Below are 15,748 nucleotides of genomic sequence, written 5' to 3'. Positions count from 1 at the left end.
GTGGATACCCAGTATGCTTTCCAACAGCAACAGGACAAATGGACAAGATCCTGGCAAAATTAGATTATGTGACAACTGTCCTTGATGCCTTTTGTTAAGGTATCACCTGTCCATCCATCCCACTCCCTGTAGGGTTACCACATGCCCCATTCTGCTAATATACAGTATTAATATGAAATTTCTATGAAGCTGCTATTTTATATTGTCTGTTAAGCAAACAGGAGATTCACAGATGAGGACAATGAAGGTGCACAAGTTCATGGCTTGCCCAAGGTCACAAAGGTGTCAGATAGGGACCAAGATTTAGGCATCATGATTCCTGGTTTATCAGGGTCCCAAACTCAATTCCTTTAGGGCCTGTCCTGTAAGGTGAATGAAGTTCACAGCCAAGTAGGGTCTGGAGTACCCAAGACTGACCCACCTCTAGACTCTGGGGTTCACCGTTCTTTAGTAATTTTCATCCTTCAACCTTATTTATAATTGATGTCTGGTCAGATGTTACATTTTGACATCTATAATTTAGTATTTATGGAAGAATCAAAACACATTTCCTACCTCTCAAGGTATCAGCAGTATTCTCAAGTGGTCGTACTATACAAGGGTACATCATGTCTTGAGCACAGATAAAAGTATCACAACAGGTTTGAATCCCAGAAAAGAAGAGTCATTTATTCCACCAACATATATTAATGGACCCTCCACTATGTATGTCAGATGTTGCTTTAGCCTTTATGGATATATGTACAAAAGAAATGGAAAAAGTCATTGTCCTTGTGGAGTCTATGGTGATATTCTCCTCTGAAAGCAATACTGAATCCTACCAGCAATGGGGTATGTGTGTTTTTGGTCACAGATGAAACACAGAGAGGGGGGATTTGGAAGCTGTAAGGAGAAGAAATGGGAGATCTATTCTACCGCCAGATCAGGCATAGCTAATGGTGTGTCTACTCTCTGGGGATCCTAGGAGCTAAATGGAGAGGTGACTCAAAGGAGGGAAGACATGAAATAGAAGTGCCAGAAGTGCAACCAATACACAATGGATGCTATCCACTCAGAAGGTGGGGCATAAGGAAATGCAAAAGGAAGTCACTGTGTCAGAGCAGAAATAAGTTTCCTGGGCAGTGGTGGGCAGCCTGCGGCACCTTTCTGGGCTCCTACTGAGTACAAGCAGGCGAGGTGCCAAAAAGATACTGAGAACAGAAATGAAGTAGTTTCCTCTGGAATCTGGTTATCTAGTCACAGTCCAGATTTCAAGATGGCACAGGTGACATCCACATTACCCTTAAGGCATTGATGTCATCATTATATGAACAGACATCAAATTGTAGTCAATTTATTAAGTGCTGGGGATCATGGGAATTCTGAGTGGCCTCAGAAGGGAGAGAGATGAGGAATACATACATTTTCAAGATGTTCTCTGTCACACTGGTACTGATAAACTAGTATTCTGATCTTTTTTTAAGATTGTAGACAAATTGTGTGTTTTGTCTCTCTCCAGTCTTGCTGAAAGACAAGGGTGTCAGAATTTCAGGATGGAAGAAGCGTGGGGAGTAATGTAGTCTTACTTTGTTCCATGTAGGAATGCCCTCTGTATTAGGCTTCCTGGGAGACTTCCACTGGCATGAAGCTGACAGTCTGACGAGGCAGCCCATTCAAGATTCAGGAAGGTTTATTGGAAAATTTTCTGAGCCAAAATTTGCCTGCTCTGAACTCTATGCAGCAGTGCAAGGTTTCATTCCCAAGACATACCAAGCCCCACCTCAATTTTATTTAGCCACAGAGCTGCCCTGGAAGCAGCAGATCTCCTATTTCAGGGCCACCATCCAGAAGGCAGAGCTGGAGAAGCCCACGGTGTCCTGCGTGGACTTCTCAGAGCAGCCTACCTCTGAGGCTTTACTTTGAAAGGAACCAAATCTTCCATTGCTGTATTTAGAAACTATGTGTCAGCACCTCAAAAGGGCACAGACATTGTTAATGCTCAACACCATTACTCTCTCCCAAACCTTCTAACATGACTGATAAAAAAGGAACAAAGAAGAAATCTGATCCATTACAATCAAGGGAAGGTAAACAAATCTGTGCAGAAACAGTAAATGTGCTCTCTCACCTCTCTCTTTCTCTCTCTGTCTCTCTCTCTCTCTTGCTCACTCGCTCGCTATGTGTGTGTAAATATTTAGTATATCCACAATTTATAATATTAGATCATCACTTGGAGGCACACTATCAGAGATACCTAATTCTAAGCAGCTATCCCTACATAAAGGTGTCTTCATATGTTCAAATCTAGACTTGTCATTATGACATTTACCTCCCTCTCTAATGCTGCTCTCTTGGGTTCCATTCAATTAATGCTGGAAATTTGAGAATCAATGGTTCATTCAAAATTAACCACTGAGGGTCTCCCCGGTGGCGCAGCAGTTGAGCGCTGGGTTGTGAAGCTGCCTGCAGCCTCTGTAGCGCCGGTTCGATCCCCGGCTGCTCCCCGGCCACCGAAGGAGTGTCCCACATAGCGTGCAGACCTCTCCTGCCGCCCGCTGCTCCCCTCAGCAGTGTACTTCGGTCCTTCTGCCTGCTCTGCTCCCCGCTCTGGCTCTGGTGAATTCTCTCGCCCTCCTGTGCTTGTGACTGTACCCAGTGCTTGTATAAATAAAAAATAAATAAAATCTTTAAAAAAGAAAAAAAATAACCACTGAGCATCTTTTATGGACACTTTTCTTTCAACAACTTCTGTGACAAAGATTGTCAGCTATTGCCAAATTCATTTTCTAGGTTTCCTGAACACAAGTAAGCAGTAACGGTAAGTCTTTCTGGCCCCTAGAGTGTAGTCAGATTACTAAGGTAGGCAACGGGAGTAAGTGGACGTGATATGTCCATCATCCCCATGCTGTCACTCTGCCCATCAGCTGAGCTTTCATTCCAGATGTTTAAGCTTGAAGGTCACATGTTAAAGGGCCACCTAGATCCCTAAATAACCATGTGGGGCAGATCCTCTCCCACACTCCTGCTCTGTGAGTGAGAAATAAAATTTAATTATATTTGAGCCACTGTATATTTATCTGGTGGATGATTTGTGAAACAGCACTGTAATTAACACATCTTCTATTTCCAATTCATTCATTTATTCATTCTTTAATGAACATTTTTCAAATGCTTGTTATATCCCAGGCATTGAGAAAGGGGTTGGGGAAATAAAAATGACTAAAAGGGTCACAAGTTCCACCTAAACCAATAATTAAATCTCAACATAAAAGATCTTGTAGCAAAGTCTAAGTCTTAAGTTAGTCACAATGGATTAATTTAGAATCCTGGGCTAGTTAAACTATTTCATTTCTGTGCATTAGCATCTTCATCTGTAAACAGAAGCCACATTCCTTCCTGACTTATAATAATAGTACAGGTGGATTAAATCAAATGTGAAAATATATAGGCGCACATTTGGTCAAACATAAGGTACTTCCCAAATGTCAATTTAATTCATTGCAATTTCCTAATCCAGGACCTGTTACTCAGGAAATACCAAATCAGCATTCTTGTTGGAGTTTCTGCCTAACCCCAGGCTATCATTTACGCTAGTAAGAGCACTGCTCAGTCTGAGCAATGATAGTCATTTCCTTACTCAAAAAATCTTCTAATGCATGCATGCTTATAAAACAAAATGCAAACTTTTAAACTTAGTATTCAAGGACCTCCACAGCATGGTATCAATTTTTTTAAACCTTTATCAATCTCTGTACAACTCCATGCTTTTCTTCTACTCTACCAAACATATAAACTAGCTATACACATCATTTCTAGACTGTGTCACACTTGCTCACCACCTTGCCTTACTTGTATTCTGTCTTGTTTTGTCCTTTGCCTCTACCCCTACCCACTGAAATTTCAAGAATTTTCACAGCCAATTCTAACACCTCCTTCAAAACACTTTCTGGACTTTTTGAACCTTCTGCACTACCCCAGCAGCTAGCCATATATTCTCTTTTCTTCTCCACTAGTTATAGCATCTTTGTTTTGAATAGCCTATTTTCTTTAGGAAGGAATAAGAAAGGGAAATGTAAGCATTTAATGAAGACATGTTATGTGCAAGAATAAAGTTCAGAAGACAGTCTAATTTCCTGTGGTCACATCACCAGAAATAGACAAATTACAAGTACAATGGAATTTCTTTAGTTTATCAGAAAACTATTCCTATCCTTTAGGATCTACTATATTCAGAGGGTGCTTTATAAATGCTGTTACATGGAACTTTCATGCTGAAAGTCAAATCCTATCAGCAGAAGAGTAGAACCAAAGTTCATAGTCATTAACTCATTTTCCCTGTCAATTCTTCCCAGATTTTGGTTCAGTCTTATTTTAGAAAAATGAGAGAAACAAATTTGTTACATTATCTTACTGACATCATCTAAACATAAAACTAGTAAGTTAGCATTTTTAACAAATATGTCAAGGGTGACAAATTTTTTATTCATCTGCATATTTGAAATTAAAGGTACTCATAAATAAAAACCATGTTATGTCACTTTTTCCATCAACTGAGTGTTTGATTCTACTTTTCCTCTTAGGATTAAAAAGTGACAGCGGGGAAACGCTGGGGACTCTGTATATTTTCTGATTAGATATGGGGAGACCTCCAAGATTCACATATATTGAATTCTTGAAAATTCTTGTAAACATAGTACTATACACACACTATACTAATAATATTTCCTATCATGAATTCTTGCTAAAATGCAAGAAGAGTTTCTTGGGGACATTTCTCTAGAGAAAAGAGAAGAATGAATTTATATCAGCCTATAAGTGAGAGGGTGGGGATATGTGACCGGGAATTCTAAAGAAGATTGAAAAAATATTCATCTTTTTAGACAATTTAAATGTTTCATCCTATAAATAACAGGATATAAAAGAACCTGTAGCAACATATATTATGACATTCTATCATAAATTAGGAAATTTTTTTTAGAATTGTAGTAAACTGTACCATTATAAGAAATAGGTTGAAATTTGTGGAATTTAGTGTTATCTCCTAAGAAAGCACCATGAAAAACTGTACTAGACACACAGAAGTCAAACAACTAAGTGAAATATTAGTAAGATATAGTAAATGGAATAAGCACAGTACATTTTCTCAGTGCTCCTGCAAGTTATCACATAAACAACTCAACCAATTTCCTTATTCTATATGTTAACACTAGGACACTGTGGAAAATCTGTTTATTACACATTGCAGAGTCCCAAGTGTTTAAACTCTTGTGGTGGCAACTAGGGAAAGGGAAGGCACACACCAACTAGCCCTGGGCAGACACTGGAGCATGCTTACCTCCAAAAGTGGAAGGCGAAGAGAGGACTACAGGGACTGCCTGGGCTGGATGGGGTTGGACTCAGGCTCCGTGGAGTGAGACTGAAAGTTAAAATAACGTCATTCCAAGTGGAAGAAATGATGGCAGTAAAAATAGCATAGCTCACTTAAGGACTGTGTTCTCTTTAGACCAGAATCACTAGGGCATGCCTATCAACACCACTAGGCAATCATCTAATCACTTGCCCCTTTTCAGCTCTAAAATTGAGAACAAGTGCAATGCTTCCTGCTGAAAAGTACATTCTTAAAACCACTGCTGCCATTTTTATTTGTGCCTTTCCTTTGTCACAAAGCAAGTTGGCAGATAGCTTTGACATGTGATTTTTGCAAGAAAATCGAGTGTTGTTTTGTATCGAGTATATTATATTGATTAAGAATCAGTGGGATATCGGTAGCAGAAATAAAAGGAAATAGTTATCAGGCAGTACAAATGAAAATCCAGGTTAAAATATTATTGTTTTTTAAATAAAGCAACAAACCTTTCCATAAGGAAGGTATGTTTTTAAGCACTTTGGAAGAAAAAGTATCCAACAAAAGCTTCCTAGTCTTTGGGGCAATGGTAAAAAGTGTGGTTGTGCTTATATTCACAATAAATAATTTCAGGATTTTTTACATATAGCTATTAATTATTTTACTTTCAGAGAGGTTTTTTCAAACTCATGTCTCAGGGGAACATTTTAATTCCTTCCCCCACCAACACATCCAACCTCCCCTCCCAAGTACATTCACCAGCCAATCTCAAATATTCATTACCAAGTGAGATTACACTCCGTCTTTTTGCTTTTGGCCTCATATGTCTTCTTTTTTTTTTTTTTAGGGAAGAAATAAACTTAAATTTGATGTCTTACATGAATTTTGCAAGCACATCTATCAAAATTTGTAGTTAATGCTAGTCAATTTCCAATTATGTTGCATGGCAAAATCAGAATAAGAATTAGCTAGGTGAATTCCGGGATCAGTTCTTGGGCTCCAGTGAGCCCTAGAAAAAACCATGGCTTCAATGAGTTTCTCAAAGCACATTCTTCTACCTCTTCATCATATTGTGCCTTCCAACCTGAAAGGAGTCTTGGGATGGAGCTGGATATAGGCTCATTTAAGTTTACTGTGTCCTTCCTTGACTAGAGAGGCAACAGTGGTTAAAATCAGATCTAAACTTATCAACACTTTAATGTCATCATTGTTTCCCATTGTATGGATAGTTGAGACTTGGCTGTATCTGTCTTAAACTGAGATATAAAACTATTTCTTAAAAAAATTCTCCAATTTATTCAATATAGTATTCCAACGGATGAAGTTTTATACCTTCTAACACCATAGCTCATTTGATTAATACTTAGTAAACTAAGGAATCAGTTTCCTTAGATGTTCAGAGCACATTCAAAAGTTGCTGCTCTCAAACATTCTGTATTCCAACTTAGCAGCTCATTGGAAAACTTTCAGGAATGTCCACTGATATGGCCATCATTTTCTCTAAGTACAGTCTTATCTGCCCGTTCCAGTCCTAAAATAGGCATTCATAAGCACTGACGCCACTCCATATCTCCAAACTGAGACATAAAGCATCTCTGAGCCTAATTCTACACTTAAACTGGAAAAAAAAGGAAGAGAAAACAATCTGCTTTCTTTCTCAGAAAATGGAAAGTCACATATAGATTATTTACAAGTCATAAATTTCTGAATAAATTACTGAGTATTTCTGAAATACTCATATATTTGATCTCACATCTAGGATTTCAGTTTCTAAAAAGGAAACAGAAACTGCCTCACATTATTGATAAGGTGGGAAGTTCTGAATTGCATCTACAGTATGAATGTACTAGTGTAATAATCTGTAGCAGTACAGTACCCACGGAATAAACTCTGCTTAGGTAAAAACAGTAATATACTGATTTTTAATGAAACATACCTGAGAGTTATATAATGTTATATTGTGATGCTATTTCAATAAAATATTTTTAAAAACAAAAAAATATTTTTAAAAGGAAAAAACCCTCATTAAAAAAATAATACCTTCTGAGAGTATATCTAAAAACTATTCTACACATTTGGTCTATTATAAGTCTCAAAATAATTAAAAGTATATATATATTTTAAAGTATATATATATTTAAAAGTATACACATACATTTATATTTAAAGTATATATACATTTATATTTAAAAGTATATATATACACATTTAATATAATTGATGCTGTCTTTTCATTTTAACATTTCTACAATGATTAGAAATTGAATTTATTCAAATACTGCAGAATTAACTTTGTCTATGAGTGAATGTAAATTTAGCTATTTGTAATTAAAAGTTTACATTTCAAGGTAAATAAAATGATCAAAGTAAATTTCATTGTAGCACTACAGAAATAATTGATTCATTATTCTCCTGGCTCAATCTCCTCTGACAGAGGAGTAATCTATTTTAAATGTACAGTAATATTTACCAGGTAGAGGCCAAAGAGACAAAGGGGGTGTGCCTGAGGCCAAAACAATATCCACGGAGCCCCCATGGTTAGCTGACCCAGATGTCCTGTGTCATCATTGGCAAAGTCATAAAACTTGTGGCATACCTAAGTCCTTCAAATTATCAATGGATATTTGATACAAGTGAGTTTGTATTTAAGAATTTACATTTCAGTGTCTCTTTTTATCACGGACAAGATACTAAATGATAAAAGAAAAAAAAAAGGCTTGAAAGTGAGATGATACATACTAAGTTCAAAGAAATCAACAAGGAAGCAGCATAAGTGAAAATGGAAGTGAAAGCAAAGTTGGGGGTTAATGTCCTGTCTTGAACACAAAGCTATGGGCATCTCAGCTATGAACTTCCAGAAGGCTAGGGGAAGAAGGTTAAGTAGAAGAAAAAATGCATGTTTCTAAATTAGACCACAGAGACGGTAAGGGTTGAATGTTAGGTTGGAGAGAGAGACAGGGAGAAAACATTAGGGTGATGTGTGAAACAGTATCTCTATTATGAAAAATGCCACATCTAGCAAGAGTCCTCTAACTTTTATGAAAGTGAACACTCATTAGTATACAATTAGTGTACAATTTTATAGCAAGGACTGATCAGAAAAGTATTTAAATATTTTCAGAAATGTCTTATTATTAATTTAAATTAGGAAATAATTTCCCTGGTATGACGCATCTGCGGAATTCAAGAGGAATAATTAACACACAGAACTGGGCACAGTTATCTTCCTGCAGTCTCTTCCTGGAAATAGTCCAGTGTGAGATGTTTGGGACTACAGAAGATTTCAATAAAAATGTAATATTTTATCTGTATTATCAATTAGAAGAAGGGATATTTATGTATTTCTACCAGAATTATTTTGTTGCTTATTATTTAAGTGTGCCAGCACTGACTAACTCACAGTTTTTGCATCTTTACTAACAGATTTAAAATAAAAATTTGCTGACACTTCCTGCATCACAGATGTTTAACTTCTGCGCCACGAATTAGATGTGGACATATTCACGTGGCTACATCAAATCTGAAGGCAGTCATATGAGTTAATGGGTTAAAAAAAAAATAACAGCTAAGCAAACAGAGCCCAACTAGGTAAACACACTGCATGCAGTGGCTGGAGACTCTGCAGAGAAGACCCAAAATGTACTACAGTTCATTAATATTCTGTTGCACAGATAAAACATGGATCACATCTAATGAATGTCACAAATAACCCTTCTCTTGCACTCTCATCCATTGTAATGTTTTCTATTATTCAATGCAGACAGAGGCCTTTCTTTAGAAAAAGGCAGCATGGGGATAAACAAACAGTAAGAGAGAAGGAGAAAAAGACAGACACACCACGGCCTGCTGATACATTCTTTCACAATGAGCTGTTAAGATGTTTCCAGCACTGAGGTTTAGTAACTTTAAAAATGCAGCAGGGTTTTTCCTCTGACTGCAACGCAAATTGCCGGGTCCAGGTCTCCACATTAGCTGAAACCAAATGCCATGCATTTAAGACATGTTCCTCCACCTCACACTGCAGAGCTCTGAGGCTGTCAGTGCAAACAAATGCTAAAGAGCTATTGGTTGCAGGAAAGCGAGTGCCATGCAGAAAGCATTAAAATATTAAAGACAGACAATACTTACTCCAAGGTCAGCCCCGGAATCTGCAGCCTTTCCCGCTGGGCTTTCATGGTTGTTATATGTTACCACACTCTATTGTAACCATGACACACAGCCCCTGCCAGCGTCCCGATGATGACAGAGAGCCAAAACGAACCTCTATGAAGGACTGGACTAACAATCTCTCGAGGGGGAGGGGGATCCTGCAAGTTTGGGTCCTTCCACCTCTAGCCGTAATCAAGAGATGTCAGCCGCTTTCCTCAGGTTAACAGCAGTGCACACTGCACTGATTTTGTTAAGGGAATGAGGCTTTCAGCTGTGCATATCAAGTAATTGGTTTCTGATTTTTTTTTTTTTGTTTGAGAAAGTCGCTCCACTCGCAGACCCAGTTTTCACCTCAGTGAAATGAAAAGTCCTTTTCACCATGCAGACTGGAAAAAAAATAAAGCAACAGTATCATACTTGTAAAGGAGTTTATCTCAGCAAACCTCAACTATTCCCCACCTCCCAGTGATATTCTCAAATAGAATTCGGCCACCCTTAGGAAGTTCCGCTTACATGTTGTTGATGGAGTTAATAAAATCATTCATGTTCCCCAAGAAAGAGACGGAGAATGGTGCCCAATGAAAATAATTAAATTCTTTTCTATATATGGCAATCATCAGAAAGAGGAATAAACTAAGTGCATTAATTTGGGGGAAGTTGAACTCTCTTGCGAGCCAAAGACTTGTGTGAACAGGCAAAACCCTGCAACGGGAAAATACCAACTGGAAGCTCAGTTTTTATTTTCAAAAGCAGAATTTTAAGAACATTGTAGTGCTCACACTTGATAAAAGTAATCAAAGAGGAATAATGGAGAACAAATAGTTGGGAAGGCAGAAAGTTTCTTACTGTATTTATTCATGGACTGTATCAATTCACAGTATTTATAACTTCAAATTATGTGGGCTTCTATTACTGTGGATGAAGAACCCATATGACTCATTTCCTCTAATGTAATTGAAACATTTTTTTTCAAAAAAAATATGACAACCATTGGTTTGTTGAGAAGCAACACTAGAATGAATTAGAATTTTTATTTTATCAAGATTTCTAGTTCTCAAGCACTGTAAGTCTACACACACATACACAGAGTTAAGCTGTGGTGCAAGAACTGAGTTTAAGTACTTGCACTGGAAAGGTTATGATGTCAAACTCCAACTTTTCAGACATGAAGAGGCTGAGGGCACACAGATGGCAGCAGTGCTAGGATTTGATTCTGCTGTGTTCCAGAGACCTGTCAGGCAGGAATGCCTTGTACAGTTGTTAGGGTTGTACCCTGCACGAGGGTGTTTGGCAAGGAGGGAAATAAGGTCTGAAATCCAAACAACTTCCCACTTTGCCAAGCCTGCCACCATGACTCTGGACTTCTTCCTCTCTGCTTTATTCTCATTTTCACAAAATCATCCTCAGCACTGCACTCATTCAGAGGGCTACCTGTTTCCAGTTCCATGTGGGGTAGGGGAAGTTTATATAATATTCCTATAACATTTCTCTAAAATCTAACATACCAACTTGCACTAGGGCATTTGTTAAATGTTAACTCACTACCAACTTCTCTTTCTGTACAGACTCACAGAACTAATCAACCTTTTACCTTTAGATGCAACAATCTACACGGGAGTACAGTCACTGATTGGTCAGTGACCAGGGAAGCCCACAGAAATTTAAACAGATAATTACAATTAATATAAAAGGTTTATCTATAAGAAATAATTAAGACAAAATGGAACACAAAGGAGGATCCTATATGCTCCCCAATAAGCTGCATTGCAGCTTGTAAAGTATCAAGAATTTCACCTTTCTTTACACCTAGACCACCATGTCTTGGATAAATTATTATGATTTCCTTCTAGCTGACCTCTGCTACTTCCTTTGTGGTATCATCTACACTGTTAGCCACTTTAAAGTGATCTTTTCTAAAATATATTACTCTTGTGTTCAAAACTCTCCAACTGCTTACCTCTCATTCCAAGTAAAAGACAAAAACCTAGCAAATGTGTCCAAAAAATAGATACTCAAGCATCAGGAATAGCAGTAATATGTTAAAACATATTAAATGTTTAAAACCATGAGTTCAAGCATGTAAAAAGGAGGAGAAATTAAGTGAGCAAGGGTCACCACTGGGGGAAGCTAAGGAATTACCCCATCACTTGTGAAAACTGGTACCAGGGAAAAAAAATCAAGTGTTTATCATGATTACCTGATGGATTGCATATCATAAGCGTAAAGTAATTCTCTATAAAGAAGTATTCCAACTAATAAAGATAGAACAACAAAATATCATTTTTTCAAACCCTAGAAAATGAACAGATCTAGGTCTTGATCATCTATGACTGCTGACACCACAGACTGCTGGGAATTATATGCAACAGTATGAAGGAGTCTTATCAAAAGTCACATCACCCCTGGATACAACCAAGCCTCTGTATCAAAATATCGATTTACAGGCAATAGAGGAAAAAAGAAACGTGTTAAAAATATCACAGAGATGTGAACAGCAAAAGCTAACTTGTGAAAACCAGAGCACATGACCTGTTTTTTAAAGAAACATTTTCAAAATAGAAGATGAACCTGAAAATTAAAAAAGATTTAAGAGACATTATCAACTAATTGTAAAGTGAACTTTTGGCATCCTATTATCAAACAAACTGTAAAACAAACACATAATTGACCATTTAGAAAATAGTAGTATATATATGTAAATACATACATTACATACACACACCAGTCTTGAATATATATTAAATATATGCATACATGCATATTTATTCTCTCTTATTTTCTCCCTCTACTTCAATAACTGATAATAATCTTTGGTAGCGGATACTAAATTATTTTTATATTTTAAACATAATATTGGCAGTAGAGTCACTTTCCATTTCCTACGTTTTAGTGATACATGTAAGAGTACTCACAAATAAAATACTCTCTACGATTTACTTTACAATAATCTGGGGATGGAAAGTAAATTATGTCATATATGAAAGAAAACTGTCCATGTGTTACTATTTATTAAACCTGGGTGATGGGTAGAAGGAGTTCCTATTCTCTCTAGTTCATGTTTGGAATATTGCATAATAAGAAATTGAAAATAAATTGTTACAATGCTCCACCTGCCCTCATTCCCTGCCACTCCTCCTATCAGCACAGTCCTACCTCATAGCTTTGTACCTGCTGCTCCCTCTGCCTGCAACTTTTTCCTTAAGATCCAACTGTTCTTTCTACACCTCCCCACAACTGTTTCCTTCTCCTTCTCCTGATAATTAGAGTTCTCCAGAGTTTGATAACTAACTGTATCAGAAAACTGACCTCAGGGAGTGGGCTCCAAGAACCTGGATAATTAGGACATGCTCAGATACCGTCTAAAGGCCCACAAAGGCCCTGGATGGCTGGACAGCAGACAAAAAGATTAGCTACAACATGTACAAAGAAGGAACCTAAGGTTACACTAAAGTAGTGTGCTATATTTAAACTGCTTTGGCATGACTGAGAAGGCATATATACAAGGCTTAAGTTAAACAGATTTTTATTCTTACAGAAAAGGAAAACCACTGTCACATTCATTAATGGTGGCAACATGGGGCTCGGACAAACCCAGCTGCATGGCTGAAGACTGGGCTCTTCCACATATCCTTTAGTGATTCTCAAGGACAGCTGGCCATGTCTGGAGACATTTCTGGTTGTCACAACTGGGGAGGAGTTGTTGTTGCTACTATCTGGTGGGGAGAGGCTAAGGATTTTGTTGAATTGCCTACAATGCACAGGACAGTTTTCCACGGCTAGGAATTATCTAACCCAAAATCAATAGTGCTGCACTAGAATCTCTGCTCAAAAACAAGGGTCAATTTCTACAGCACCCTTAGCATCACTAACCAGTTTTAAACATTTGCTCTGATTTTACTGCACTCAGCTTAGTGGGAAAAGGAACAGTCTTAGTATTTCTCATTGCGTATTTCTCTCCCAGCAATAATACCAATCTAAGCACATATCTATGCTCTGTCCTGTTTTCAGGGGCAATGGCTTTTTATAGTCAAAGCCCCAGAAGTGTCTCTAAGTCACAGAAACCTAATTACTAGGGTGCCTATGCCATCCCTGAAGCAGCCTAGATAGGAAATTCTGCAGAGTGAGATGATCCAAACTACATACAAATAAGCTCCACAGCTGTTTCAAGGTCATAAAGGGCTCACAAGTCAAGTGAGGTACAAGAATCTGAAGGACACTGGCAGAAGAAATTTAAACCCAATAATTCTGACTACTCATGAAATTGAAGGAGGAAGATCACCCAATCCAATATTTCTCATTTTTCCCTTCTTTAAAGTCTCCCACAAGGAACATACAAGTAAGGATATAGCCTCTGCTCGTACCCCATTAGACCTATGTCATACCTCTGAAAAGTTACACAATGAATGCAATTTGCCTTAAGGTTCTAAGTCTGTGGAATTTGTCCCAGTGCAATTGGAAACTAATATGTACCTAATGAAAATAACATGGATACTGAATATTGATTAAATAAAAAATCATACTACGATGGTGCTGGGTAAGTATTTTAAAAAGTGGGGGCAAGTAAAAAGGAAGTGTAAGAGGTAAAATAAGTTAAGTTCTTTTGTTACATATAGGAAATGAACACATAATTTACACAACTGATAAAAAAGTAACAAAATGTGTACTGTGAAATATAGAGAACACTACTGAAAGAAGGAGCTCAGAGTTGAAACAGTTTTCTTAAGGAAGCAGGACTGGAAGTGGGGGTGGGGGTGGGTTAGACAGTCTCTATAATTTCTCATACTACCGGTAGCACAATTTAACTTTTAAAACTATGCATATATGGTATTTTGATAAGAATAAAATTAGTTTCAAAAGAAAAGATTAGTAGCCAGAGATACCAGTAATTCCTTGCTCAATCTCAGGATTTTCCTGTATTCACTTTTATGGAAACAATGCTGATTTCCACACGCCTCTTATTTACTGTATTCAACATGACAAATTGATATTTTTAAAAAGGGAAAGAGGAGAACATTTTCTGTCTCTTAAGATTTAGTGACTTTCTTCTTCACAGCAGTATTTTCTTTGCAATCTATATGAATTAAAAGCTTTGTAAACCGAAATGGAAAATACAATACAAAGGAATGTGCCCAGTAGTACCTGCAAATGAAGGCTGCATTAAAGTTGCCCACACTCCTCTTCGTTTGATATAGTCCCCAGGACACTGCCATATAGTTTACGACACTTCCCCAGTATGAACACGGGCAGCCTTTCTATCTCAAGATACAAATTGGTATTAAAGTTGATCCTTGGTTTCAATTTACACAAGTGAGACTTGACATCAGGCTTGCAATTAACTTATTTTTTCTCTTCCAGCTGACGGCCAAGAGCATTAGCAGTTATGTATTAAGTTGGTGCAAGATTCTGCAAGTTACTCCCCAAACTCAAGAGCATGGCACCTTCTCTCCATACTTATATCAATAACAGTCTGGTTTTGTTTTGGGAATACCACACCTCACATCCACTCACTGACTTTGGTGAAACTGACCCCATTCACAAACTCTTGGCTATTTCAGACAACATGTTCCATTCCCTGGTACAAGGAATAGGGCTTAGGGATATGCATGTAACTCAAGTCAGGCTAGTGACAGAATACCAAGGATTCTTTGCTGAGGTTATGAAGCTGGGAGATGACATACACATCTTTGGTTGTCATGTGACTACAAGGACACATACGGCAGCTGAAAGGTCCTTACAGGAACTGACATTAACAAGAGCAGAGCTGTGTGTCAATGAAATTGTTTGATCCATGGATCAAACCATACTTGAAACTGGATACCTCAAGTCTTCAGTAATGTTATCTATCAAGTCCCTCTCATAGACCAACCTGGGTTGGAAATCCAGATGCTTGTGATACTAAAGATGACCAAGTGATGTAACCAGAAAGTTTTATGAATAATTAATAGAGCTATACAAATAATTCTTGTAATGTAACCAATTTCCTTTCAAAAAATAAGAAAATAAGACAGGTAAACCAAGCTACAGAGCCTTGGGACCTAATTGCAAAATGTGCTGCATTGGAAGTACTACTTAAAATGGCTAAAAAATTAGAAATTACCCAAATGCCCATCAGTAAAATAACAAAATGAATTGTAGCCCATTTATGAAACAGAAAGCTGCAAAGCAATGACAGTGAATGACCTACAACTATATAGTCAGTAAGCTGAATGTCATAAACACACTGAATAAAAATTGTGGGAATGTAAAGTGGTGCTGCCACCGTGGAAAATGGTATGG

At 37.5% G+C, this 15,748-nt stretch overlaps 1 protein-coding gene across 1 annotated transcript in view; it reads right to left on the bottom strand.

Annotated features, from left to right (window-relative positions):
* The window catches only part of MAST4 (microtubule associated serine/threonine kinase family member 4), a 552,565-nt gene that overhangs the window by 193,554 nt on the left and 343,263 nt on the right, over positions 1-15,748 (bottom strand). Inside the window, 1 exon segment of the mRNA XM_054688294.1 lies at positions 5,315-5,395. Within this exon segment, the coding sequence (XP_054544269.1) occupies positions 5,315-5,395 (81 nt within the window).

This window comes from Talpa occidentalis, unplaced genomic scaffold, assembly GCF_014898055.3.
Source record: "Talpa occidentalis isolate TD23 unplaced genomic scaffold, MPIMG_talOcc4v2.1 talOcc4.6, whole genome shotgun sequence".
NCBI classification, from domain to species: Eukaryota; Metazoa; Chordata; class Mammalia; order Eulipotyphla; family Talpidae; genus Talpa; species Talpa occidentalis.
The sequence above is the reverse complement of the archived record's forward strand: the minus strand, read 5'-3'. Positions and strand labels throughout refer to the sequence as shown.